At 43.8% G+C, this 12,500-nt stretch overlaps 1 protein-coding gene across 4 annotated transcripts in view; it reads left to right on the top strand.

The window, feature by feature from the left end:
• ric1 (RIC1 homolog, RAB6A GEF complex partner 1) overlaps positions 1-12,500 on the top strand; it is a 46,428-nt gene that overhangs the window by 26,138 nt on the left and 7,790 nt on the right. For 3 of the 4 annotated variants that reach the window (XM_060890796.1, XM_060890795.1, XM_060890793.1), the window contains 13 exons: positions 1,988-2,095; positions 2,889-3,031; positions 3,127-3,263; positions 3,607-3,698; positions 6,567-6,655; positions 7,808-7,952; positions 8,438-8,486; positions 9,037-9,174; positions 9,613-9,774; positions 11,148-11,186; positions 11,290-11,400; positions 11,515-11,604; positions 12,242-12,402. In XM_060890796.1, coding sequence (XP_060746779.1) covers positions 1,988-2,095; positions 2,889-3,031; positions 3,127-3,263; positions 3,607-3,698; positions 6,567-6,655; positions 7,808-7,952; positions 8,438-8,486; positions 9,037-9,174; positions 9,613-9,774; positions 11,148-11,186; positions 11,290-11,400; positions 11,515-11,604; positions 12,242-12,402 — 1,464 coding nt within the window. The remainder of the gene's footprint in view (positions 1-1,987; positions 2,096-2,888; positions 3,032-3,126; positions 3,264-3,606; positions 3,699-6,566; positions 6,656-7,807; positions 7,953-8,437; positions 8,487-9,036; positions 9,175-9,612; positions 9,775-11,147; positions 11,187-11,289; positions 11,401-11,514; positions 11,605-12,241; positions 12,403-12,500) is intronic. The other variant, XM_060890794.1, reaches the window with a different exon arrangement.

Below are 12,500 nucleotides of genomic sequence, written 5' to 3'. Positions count from 1 at the left end.
GAACGATTTAACGATTACAAAAAACTGAAAGGAATTGTTTTCGAAACAAAAAAAAAAAAAAACAGAACATCTGCCCCTCTGAATATTCATGCAAGTATTGAATCAGCTCATGTAGAATATCATGCGGATACAGGGTCAGAACTTCAGGTAACGTTCAGCAAACATCAAGCAAACGTGAAGGAAATCTCAATCTCGGCAGCCGTCACTGTGCCATGGGCGTTGATGCAGGTTCGAGTTCTTCGGGTCACATCCAATTTAATCCAGATTCGTTTTCATCTTTTTGGAGTCTCTTGGCAACACAAAATCACGAGACCGATTCAACTCCAAACAAACACGACGATAGATGATGTCTGTGTCGGACATCCTGTTTGTTTGCAGCTATTAAAGAATAATGGCACTTTAAGATCACATCAAAGGAGGACAGAAGGTTCACTCACGGCTGAGACGGAAAGTAAATAAACGTCTGACAGAATGATGCAGGTTAAAGAGGTCACGCATGCGGCGTAACTGTTTACTGTGTATTAATGTATTCTAATTCTGTTTAGATATTTATAGATTCCCTTGGTAGAGAATTGAATTCTTTTGGCGCTCTCTCTCACACTCACACACTCACTCACACACACACACTTCTCTGGCTTGTCTTTCTCCCACACCCACAGTGCACCACTTTGAACTACAAACACCAATCCCTATCTCTCCTGTGGTGTCATCTTTCTTTTCTTCTCGTCTCATCTGTTCCACACACTGATCTCCACTTTCTGAAGTCCACACACACTTAGACATATCAGAGATCTCTTGTTTTCTCAGTTTTCCTCTTCAGAAGCTCTCTCCTAGAAGCACATCAATAGAAGAGCTGTTTCTTTTTCAAGTCAGAACTTGTCTGTCTGTTCTCTTTCTCTCTCTCTCTCTCTCTCTCTCTCTCTCTCTCTCTCTCTCTCTCTCCCTCTATCTCTCTCACCTCTCTGACTGGGAGCCACTGTCTTTTCCGTCGGAACAGTAGACATTAAGACATGTACTTGCTAGTCTGAAGATGACAAGACAAAGAAAATGCAGCTTGTCATGTTCCAGAGAAGCCAGAAAGCCAGCTGCTCACGCTGAAGACTCCTTCCACACATTTACACTTTTCTTATACGTCCCGGTGAACAAGCTGCTGTTATATAAACTGCTGTCTGAGTGCAAACAATTTGTATGTGATAGTCTGTTAAACAGATGGGATAACATTTTGAGTTAGAAGTTGAGACAACGCAATGTTGCAGCAATAATTGTTTTGCTTTAATGATCCTTGTGTCTGTGTGTCTTTGTGTGTGCCTGTGTGTCTTTGTGCGTGCCTGTGTGTCTTTGTGCGTGCCTGTGTGTCTTTGTGTGTGCCTGTGTGTCTTTGTGTGTGCCTGTGTGTCTTTGTGTGTGCCTGTGTGTCTTTGTGTGTGCCTGTGTGTCTTTGTGCGTGCCTGTGTGTCTTTGTGCGTGCCTGTGTGTCTTTGTGCGTGCCTGTGTGTCTTTGTGCGTGCCTGTGTGTCTTTGTGCGTGCCTGTGTGTCTTTGTGCGTGCCTGTGTGTCTTTGTGCGTGCCTGTGTGTCTTTGTGCGTGCCTGTGTGTCTTTGTGCATGTCTTTGTGCATGTCTGCGTTCCTGTGTGCTTGTGTACATGTCTGCGTTCCTGCGTGTCTGCGTTCCTGCGTGTCTGTGTACGTGTCTGTGTACGTGTCTGTGTACGTGTCTGTGTACGTGTCTGTGTACGTGTCTGCGTGTCTTTGTGCGTGCCTGCGTGTCTTTGTGCGTGTCTGTGTACGTGTCTGCGTGCCTGCGTGTCTGTGTGCGTGCCTGCGTGCGTGCGTACGTGTCTGTGTGCCTGCGTACGTGTCTGTGTGCCTGCGTGTCTGCGTACATGTCTGTGTGCCTGCGTGTCTGTGTACGTGTCTGTGTGTCTGCCTGTATCTGTGTGCCTGTGTTCCTGCGTCTGCGTGCCTGCGTGTGTGTGTGTGTTATAGGGGTAGTGTGCGTGTCAAGGTTACTCCTGGGTATAAAGAGGAACAATGTGCTCCTGCGCTCAGTGTGGAAATGAAGAAACCAGTCGACCTGGAGGCTCCTATTACCAGGTACACATACATACACACACACACACCCACACACACCCACGGCACATAAGTACTTTAAATACACCGCACTAAATTGAACCCCACACACATGCTCTTTACAAACCTTATACTTGAGGACTCCAGATGTGGAGTGTTAACCTGTAGCTTCTAGTGTAACAAGTACAGGGCAGGATTCCCTTAATGTCACTCAAAATGTATCTCGTCATTCATTTGTTCATGAGAGTAAACAAATGTAACAGATGTAACAGCCCAAGCTGCTGATTTGAGCCACAAAGCTAAAGAAATTAAATGTTTCCTGCCGTTTACATTACTGTCCCCATGATGGATTTATCAGCAATTCCCAATAGCAAGCAGCTTAAGTCTAATCACAGCTGGCTTACTGAGCACTAGCTTGTGGTTCAGGCCTCTTGTCAATTATTCCAAATTATGGGATTATAGATGTCACTGTATCTCTCCTTCTGCTTTTTAACAAATGTGTTAAGTTTTAACACGATCATGTTGAAGAACTCTGTGCTTGTTTCTCACAGCGGATCGTTGTTTCACGTCTGTCTTTTGGCCTTCGTTTGTCTGTGTGGCGTTCGTACACACTTAGTAATAAAGTCGGCGTTTGGCAGAAACGAGCGTAATTCAAACGCAATACTGATATCATGAGTGAGAACTGTGTGTGTGTGTCACAGTGAGCTGCTGACATGCTGAACTTTGTAATGAAGGAGGTGATGTGACGTACTATAATGTTGACAGAAGGGTCTAAGAGTCACGTACTTGTGTATCTCTCTCTCTCGCTCTCTCTCAGCCTTCAGTCTCTGCAGGAGGATTTGTTGGTGTGTACAGCTGACGGTTATCTGCACATGCTGCACTGGGACGGCGTGTGTAACGGGCGCAGAGCTGTAAACCTCAGCACCATTCCCTTCTCTCTGGACCTGCAGTCTTCACGTGGTGAGCTTTTATTCTCAAGTTACACATCATTAAGTGTTATTTCAGCCTTTTTTTCCCAAAACTGTCTCATGATTCGATCGTTTTGTGCGTGCCAGGAGGTCCGTGTTTGGATCTGAACGGCGTCCACATCAGAGAAATCGAGTATTGTGTGACGTTGGATGGTTTCGCGGTCGTGCTCGATGACGGAAGACTCGGCTTCATCACGCCAACCGCTACCAGGCTCTCCACCGAGGTCAGAACTTGTGGAAATGGCAGTAAGGTTTATCTAGCTGTAACTCTGACCAAGTAAGCCACAGTTGCCACCGGGGGAGGAAACCTGAACATGCAAACCCCCAATCGAACCCCCAACCCTGGAGGTGTGAGGCGAACATGCTAACCACTAAGCCACCATGCCCCCTAATACAAGCGTTATGTCTCTTCTTCTTTTTTTTTTTTAAAACAAAAAATTGACTTGAACCTATTTTCTACACCACATTTGCTTCTCACACCAGACAGCATGTGATCTGGGAAGTGTGTGTAATTAATTTTGAGTGAACTTGGATACTAATTACATCTTGTGTGCTTTCTGTGTGTAGCAGTTGCAGGGCGTTTGGGCAGCAGACGTGACAGACGGCACGTGTGTAGCAGTGAACAACAAATACAGACTGATGGCTTTTGGCTGTGCGAGGTACTAGTGTGGGGTGGTGTGTGGTACACTCGCTTGTATGAAGTGTGTGTTTTTTTTTTTTTGTTTTTTTTTTTAATTAGAGCCTTTCAATGAAGATTATCCTGAGCTGAAGATGTGAATTAATTGCCCCATCACACACACGTACACACTGAGTGACTCATAAATAGTGAACACCTACAGTGAGATCGGGGTGTGTGTGTGTGGGGTTCAGAGATCAGGGTTTGAAAATTAATGAAAAGACTCCTTCCATGAATGTTAAATCTCCTTCCAGAACATTCCACCATATCAACGATGAGTCGTTTTGTTCTTTTTTTTTGCTACTAAACGGACATCACTTGTCATTGTTTCTGTATTATGATTAGCCTTAAATAACGTGGTACAGTTTACAGGTTTCTCTTAATGAGTTAGAAACAAATCTCACACACACCAATACCAATAACCCTGTGGCCAACCGCTGATGTAGAAAAAAAAGAATTTGTAAGAGGAAAAATGAAAGAAGAGCAAAATGCTAAATATTTTTCATGCGTTAAACAGCAGATGAAGCTCACGTGCTAAATGCCACAAATAAAATGCGGTAAAGCAAAGGAATGTGGGCTGCTTTTTAAACTTGTCGTAGCAAAGACGTTAAAAGATTTGTGTAAAAGCGCCATGCGTTTCTTTTAAAATGTTTAACAACTTGGGCAGCTTCCAGTAAAGTTAACGAGAGAGATGAAATATTATGAAATTAAAGTGTGGTTGTGTGTGTGTGGTTGTGTGTGTGTGGTTGTGTGTGTGTGGTTGTGGTTGTGTGTGGTTGTGGTTGTGTGTGTGTGTGGTTGTGTGTGTGTGTGGTTGTGCGTGTGTGTGTGTGTGTGTGTGTGTGCGTGTGTGTGTGGTTGTGTGTGTGGTTGTGTGTGTGGTTGTGTGTGTGTGTGTGGTTGTGTGTGTGTGTGTGTGTGGTTGTGTGTGTGTGTGTGTGTGTGTGGTTGTGTGTGTGTGTGGTTGTGTGTGGGTGTGTGTGGGTGGTTGTGGGGGTGTGGGGGGGGGGGTGTGTGTGTGTGGGGGGGGTTGGTGTGTGTGTGTGGGGGGGGGTTGGTGTGTGTGTGGGGGTGTGTGTGGGGGGGGGGGTTTGTGTGTGTGTGTGGGGGGGTTTGTGTGTGTGTGGGGGGGGTTGTGTGTGTGGGGGGGGTTGTGTGTGTGTGGGGGGGGGGTTGTGTGTGTGTGGGGGGGGTTGTGTGTGTGGGGGGGGGTTGTGTGTGTGTGGGGTTTTGTGTGGGGTTGTGTGTGTGTGTGTGTGGGGTTGTGTGTGTGTGTGGGGTTGTGTGTGTGTGTGTGGGGTTGTGTGTGTGTGTGTGGGGTTGTGTGTGTGTGTGTGGGGTTGTGTGTGTGTGTGTGGGGTTGTGTGTGTGTGTGTGGGGTTGTGTGTGTGTGTGTGGGGTTGTGTGTGTGTGTGTGGGGTTGTGTGTGGTTGTGTGGTTGTGGGTGGTTGTGTGTGGGTGTGGTGGTTGTGTGTGGGTGTGGTGGTTGTGTGTGTGGGTGGTTGTGTGTGTGGGTGGTTGTGTGTGGGTGTGGTGGTTGTGTGTGGGTGTGGTGGTTGTGTGTGTGTGTGTGTGTGGTGGTTGTGTGTGTGTGTGTGTGGTGGTTGTGTGTGTGTGTGTGTGGTGGTTGTGTGTGTGTGTGTGGTGGTTGTGTGTGTGTGTGTGGTGGTTGTGTGTGTGTGTGTGTGGTGGTTGTGTGTGTGTGTGTGTGGTGGTTGTGTGTGTGTGTGTGTGTGGTGGTTGTGTGTGTGTGTGCGTGGTGGTTGTGTGTGTGTGTGTGTGGTGGTTGTGTGTGTGTGTGTGTGGTGGTTGTGTGTGTGTGTGTGTGTGCGTGGTGGTTGTGTGTGTGTGTGGTGGTTGTGTGTGTGTTTGTGTGTGTGTGTGTGGTGGTTGTGTGTGTGGTGGTTGTGTGTGTGTGTGTGTGGTGGTTGTGTGTGTGGTGGTTGTGTGTGTGTGTGTGGTGGTTGTGTGTGTGTGTGTGGTGGTTGTGTGTGTGTGTGTGTGTGGTGGTTGTGTGTGTGTGTGTGGTGGTTGTGTGTGTGTGTGTGGTGGTTGTGTGTGTGTGTGTGTGGTGGTTGTGTGTGTGTGTGTGTGGTGGTTGTGTGTGTGTGTGTGTGTGTGTGGTGGTTGTGTGTGTGTGTGTGTGTGGTGGTTGTGTGTGTGTGTGTGGTGGTTGTGTGTGTGTGTGTGTGGTGGTTGTGTGTGTGTGTGTGGTGGTTGTGTGTGTGTGTGTGGTGGTTGTGTGTGTGTGTGTGGTGGTTGTGTGTGTGTGTGTGGTGGTTGTGTGTGTGTGTGTGGTGGTTGTGTGTGTGTGTGTGGTGGTTGTGTGTGTGTGTGTGTGGTGGTTGTGTGTGTGTGTGTGGTGGTTGTGTGTGTGTGTGTGGTGGTTGTGTGTGTGTGTGTGGTGGTTGTGTGTGTGTGTGTGGTGGTTGTGTGTGTGTGTGTGGTGGTTGTGTGTGTGTGTGTGGTGGTTGTGTGTGTGTGTGTGGTGGTTGTGTGTGTGTGTGTGGTGGTTGTGTGTGTGTGTGTGGTGGTTGTGTGTGTGTGTGTGTGGTGGTTGTGTGTGTGTGGTGGTTGTGTGTGTGTGTGTGGTGGTTGTGTGTGTGTGGGGGGGGGGTTGTGTGGTTGTGTGTGGGGGGGGTTGTGTGGTTGTGTGTGGGGGGGGTTGTGTGGTTGTGTGTGTGGGGGGGTTGTGTGTGGGGGGGTGTGGTTGTGTTTGTGTGTGCAGGAGTGATCGTTCTCCTGGAAGATCTTAACACAAGCCTGCATGATATTGTTTGCTTATTAAATGATTATTAAGTGGAAAATGTTTCGGTGTAACATGAAGGAAAATATTTTTTGTGTGTTTTAGTGGCTCTGTGTTGGTTTACATGATAGACAACACTACAGGATCAATGCAGCTGTCGCACAAACTGGAGTTAAGCCCCAAACACTACCCAGGTAACACACACACACACGTTTGTATAATATTAGTTTTGTATAATGTTTCTTATTTCCTGTAAAGCTGCAAAAATGGCAGTTTGTTCCCACTACGCCTTAATGATCACACTCGAACTTACCTTCTCTAGCACTAGAGGTTGTTTCAGTGAGTAATGCTGCGTTCATACACGTGTCAACATAGCAACTGGAATCGATTTATTCTCAGCGAGAGCTGTCCTACCTTTTGGCGACGAGACGTGGGAATGTAAAGAGATGATGAGAAACGTTTAAGTTTAGACAAATACATGGCTTTTTTGCTGTGACTGCCAGTGAGAGTGAATACATTAGTGAGCGGCTTCTCCTTCATCTCATATCTTATTTCAAATTTTTTTTACTTTTAGCAGCAAAGTTTTCGTGCCAAGTGGAATGCTAGATGCTCCACCCACTGATCAACCTTGTTACTATGGCAACCAGTAATAGGAACGCCTGTCGCCGACTTCATACTACAGAAACTTGTGACTTGCAGTGATTTTGTGTGTGTGTGTGTGTGTGTAACTAGCTTAAAGGGGTGTAAGCAGGATGGCCCTTAGGTCCCATAAAAGGTTTACAAACAGCCATGAATGAAATCCTGTTCTTTTAGTTCTGTGGAACAAAATGTTCTGAACAGCTCTCGTCCTGCTGTTGGATAGAAAGCAGAGGATGTTGGAGTTTATAGAGTAGAGTTGGTCTGTATGCCATTTCTACAAGGCAAGTGGCAACTTGTTGGCATTTTGTTCCGTGATCTTTCTTTGCTGAGCTCATATCTGACTCACTTTTACTGATAACACAGGGCCAAAAAATTGGCCGAACACTTCCAGTTAAAGCTGCTTGTGTCTAGGTGGCGTTCGTGGCTCTGTGGTGCCCCCTAGTGTAAGACAGGAGGAGGACATTTTGGTGTTAATCTGTTCAGGTTTGTTAGGGACTTTTCAGCTTGCACTGATGGTTATTGTGGAATTTTAGGGAGAAATTAGTTTAATTTAATAGTGGCTAAACATTCTTTCCTTCTGGTTTTTTCTCTCTCTCTCTCTCCCTCTCTCTCGCTCACCCTGCTCTCTCTCACTCGCTCTCACCCCTGCGCGCTCTGTCTCTCTCTCTCTCTCTCTCTCTCTCTCTCTCTCTCTCTCTCTCTCTCAGATATCCATAATAAAACAGGTCCAGTTAAGCTGATTCGTTGGTCTCCGGACTGTAGCGTTGTCATGGTGACCTGGGCATGTGGAGGTCTCTCCATGTGGAGTGTGTTTGGAGCTCATCTGGTCTGCACGCTCGGAGAGGACTTCACGTGAGTCTCCCGCACACACTCACTCATAAATCAGAAACTAGAAAGACTTTTCAGTCACGATTTGCACATCATTACACCTTCAAGTGGTGAAGCGATTGCTCAGTGATTGAGAAAAGCAGGATCAACAGTTTACTACATTGATTTAAATATTATATTTTACAGGCCAATTATCTCAACACAATGTTTGTTAGACAATAGAGTGAGTTGTCATGTAGCCTAAAAATTGACCTGTATTGTGTACTTAAGTGATGACACTTGTTCAATATAGCAATAAACAGGGTGATTTATTTGCAGCTCACAAAATTATTAAACCCACAGTATAGATTTTTACTCCTGAAACATTTTAGAAAATAGGCAATTTTATCCACCATGAATTTTAAAGTGTGCGTTTATTTATTTATATATATATATATATATATATATATATATATATAAAAATAAACTGTTGCTTCCACATTTTTCTTCCTTCCTCTTTTTCTCCTCAGTTATCGATCAGATGGCAGTAAGAAGGAGCCACTAAAGATCAGCTCTATGGTGAATCATCTCAGCACTTTTCAGTGGTTTAATGTTTACCAAATAACACACAATTTATATATATATATATATAAATATATATATTGTGTGTGTGTATGTATGTGTGTGTGTATGTATATATGTATGTATGTATATATATATATATATATATATATATATATATATATGTATATATATATATATATATATATATATATATATATATATGTATATATGTATATATGTATGTATATGTATATATATATATATATATATATATATATATATATATATGTGTGTGTGTGTATATATATATATATATATATATATATATATATATATATATATATATATATATATATATATATATATATATATATATATATATATATATATATATATATATATGGGGTGTGTGTGTATAGCTGTTCACTATCTGTATATCTATCATTAAATAGAACCTGTTTTGTTGTGTTGTATCTGGGAGAATCTGCAGGTTAGTTACATGTGGTGTGGTGACCTGTGGTGTAGGTTGCTGAGGTGTAATGTGGTTGGTTTGTGTGCTTCTCAGAGCTGGGGGGCAGAGGGTTACCATCTGTGGGTGATTGGCAGTACAGAGGTGGGCACGGAACTGACAGCACAGTTAAGCCAGGCCTCCATCCTCCAGTTCCAGTTCATTAAGAGCGCTCTCACAGTCAATCCTTGTACGGTAAGAACACGAGCATTTAGTGCACGAAATACATGTTCTGACCACTAGATTATCATCAACACTGTAAGTGATCATGATATTTATTTTATAGCACCTAACCAATCAGGACGCAGATATTTAATAAAAAGAAGAAGAACCAGGACATGGTGTTTGGAACTGGAATAAGATTTATAAAATGACAAGTCAGATATTTTGGTGCCATGCAAAATCTCCTCAGTGTAGAAAGGCTCATTTTGAGGAAGCTGAAAGTGTTGATTATTATATTATAGCTACTTTATCTCTCCTATCTTTTGCCTCTAGTTTATCAGGCTGATAATTGTTTATAGCAACAAAATAACTCGTGTGACATAAAAGAACGTAACTAAAGACGACTTATCAGAATTCTGATTTGGATGAAATAGATTTTACAGATGTTTAATTTTTTTTTTTGGTTTCTAGAGTAATCAGGAGCAGGTGCTTCTCCACGGTGAGGATCGGCTGCTGATGACGTGTGGAGATGCTGCAGTTCAGATACACAACCAGGAGCAACACTCGGCACGGAGCACAACACACACACAGCTCAGCACTTTACTGGGACACAAACACTGGCATGTAGTGCAGGTACACACAAGATTCAAATAATAAATAGCCTGTTCTCTGGTATGATCTGAAACACACCGGTGTTCCACATACTGAGGGTCAGATATCTCTGTGTTGTGTAGATCAGATATCTCTGTGTTGTGTAGATCAGATATCTCTGTGTTGTGTAGATCAGATATCTCTGTGTTGTGTAGATCAGATATCTCTGTGTTGTGTAGATCAGACAGCCCTGTTATTGTGTAGATCAGACAGCCCTGTTATTGTGTAGATCAGATATCTCTGTGTTGTGTAGATCAGACAGCTCTGTGTTGTGTAGATCAGATATCTCTGTATTGTGTAGATCAGATATCTGTGTTGTGTAGATCAGACAGCTCTGTGTTGTGTAGATCAGACAGCCCTGTTATTGTGTAGATCAGACAGCCCTGTTATTGTGTAGATCAGACAGCCCTGTTATTGTGTAGATCAGACAGCCCTGTTATTGTGTAGATCAGACAGCCCTGTTATTGTGTAGATCAGACAGCCCTGTTATTGTGTAGATCAGACAGCCCTGTTATTGTGTAGATCAGACAGCCCTGTTATTGTGTAGATCAGACAGCTCTGTATTGTGTAGATCAGATATCTCTGTATTGTGTAGATCAGACTGGTCTGTATTGTGTAGATCAGATATCTCTGTATTGTGTAGATCAGACAGCTCTGTATTGTGTAGATCAGACAGCCCTGTTATTGTGTAGATCAGACAGCCCTGTTATTGTGTAGATCAGACAGCCCTGTTATTGTGTAGATCAGACAGCCCTGTTATTGTGTAGATCAGACAGCCCTGTTATTGTGTAGATCAGACAGCCCTGTGTTGTGTAGATCAGACAGCCCTGTGTTGTGTAGATCAGACAGCCCTGTTATTGTGTAGATCAGACAGCCCTGTTATTGTGTAGATCAGACAGCCCTGTTATTGTGTAGATCAGACAGCCCTGTTATTGTGTAGATCAGACAGCCCTGTTATTGTGTAGATCAGACAGCCCTGTTATTGTGTAGATCAGACAGCCCTGTTATTGTGTAGATCAGACAGCCCTGTTATTGTGTAGATCAGACAGCCCTGTTATTGTGTAGATCAGACAGCCCTGTGTTGTGTAGATCAGACAGCCCTGTGTTGTGTAGATCAGACAGCCCTGTGTTGTGTAGATCAGACAGCCCTGTGTTGTGTAGATCAGACAGCCCTGTGTTGTGTAGATCAGACAGCCCTGTGTTGTGTAGATCAGACAGCCCTGTGTTGTGTAGATCAGACAGCCCTGTGTTGTGTAGATCAGACAGCCCTGTGTTGTGTTCCTCACTGATCCAGGATTCTGAGGATTCTGTATCAGAGTAAAAACTTGCTAATTGTTGAATGTTTCTGTTTTCAGATTCACAGCACATATCTAGAATCTAACTGGCCAATACGGGTAAGTGTGTTTGTGTGTTCCTCGGGGTGTGTGTGTTCGTCTGTCTGTGTGTGTCTGGTTTAAAGGGAGTTCATGCAGGTATTGAGATTAATGTGTGTATCAGTTTGCAGCCATAGACTCTGCAGGTCAGTGTTTGGCGGTAGCAGGAAGACGCGGATTTGCACATTACTCTTTATATACCAGGAAATGGAAACTGTTTGGAAACATTACACAGGTAAAGGTTGTGTTTCATTTCAGTCATGATTAACTGTGATATTTGTAACTTTCAGTGTGTAAACATTCCAGTTTGTGCTCTTTATTACAGTTATGTATGGTATGTTCATTACAGGAACAGAGTATGACTGTAACTGGAGGTCTCACCTGGTGGAACGACTTTGTTGTTGTTGCCTGTTACAATTTCATCGACCAGCAGGAGGAGGTAGAGCGCAACACTTTACACCTGATTGTCATCTGTACTCACAAGTAGCTGACTGGATGAAGCTGACATGTTTGTTTGGTTTTGTTTTGTGTACAACTGGATCATTTCCTCACCAGCCTGCCTCTCTCTCTCTCGCTGTCTTTCTTTCTCTCTCGCTCTTTCTCTCTCGCACTCTCTCTCTCGCACTCTTTCTCTTTCTGTCTCACTTTCTCTCTCGCTCGCTTTCTTTCTGTCTCGCTCTCTTTTGCTCTCGCTCTCTTTCTCTCTCGCGCTCTCTCTCTCGCACTCTTTCTCTTTGTCTCTCTTTCTCTCTCGCTCACTTTCTTTCTGTCTCGCTCTCTTTTGCTCTCGCTCCCTTTCTCTCTCGCACTCTTTCTCTCTCGCACTCTTTCGCTCTCTCTCTTTCTCTCTCGCACTCTTTCTCTCTCTCTCGCTCTCTTTCTCTCTTGCACTCTTTCTCTTTCTCTCTCACTCTTAAAACTACTAAAACATTTTGTCTTGTTAGAGATCAGATTTAAGTGAAAAAGCTACTCAGTAGATATTTAAGTGAAAAAGCTACTCAGTAGATATTCTAGATAACGGAGATCAACACATTTAAATGATGTCAGATTGTATAACATTCTCTATGTTTCTGTAGCTGAGATTATATCTCCGCTCCTCAAACCTGGACAACGCCTTTGCCAGCGTTACAAAGCTGCACGCTGAAACTTTGCTGCTCAACGTGTTCAGAAACACAATCATTTTGTTTCGTACGGACTGCTCCATCTGCCTGTATAGCATTGAGAAGAAGCAAGACGGGTAATTCTCTCTCACACACACACACACACCTCTCCCTTATTAATATACTGATAAGGTAATTAATATAAGGTAATATAATCTACTGATAAGGCAATCAG

This window comes from Tachysurus vachellii, chromosome 17, assembly GCF_030014155.1.
Source record: "Tachysurus vachellii isolate PV-2020 chromosome 17, HZAU_Pvac_v1, whole genome shotgun sequence".
Classification (NCBI taxonomy): Eukaryota; Metazoa; Chordata; class Actinopteri; order Siluriformes; family Bagridae; genus Tachysurus; species Tachysurus vachellii.
Note: the sequence above shows the minus strand (reverse complement) of the source record. Positions and strands in the feature narration are given on the sequence as shown.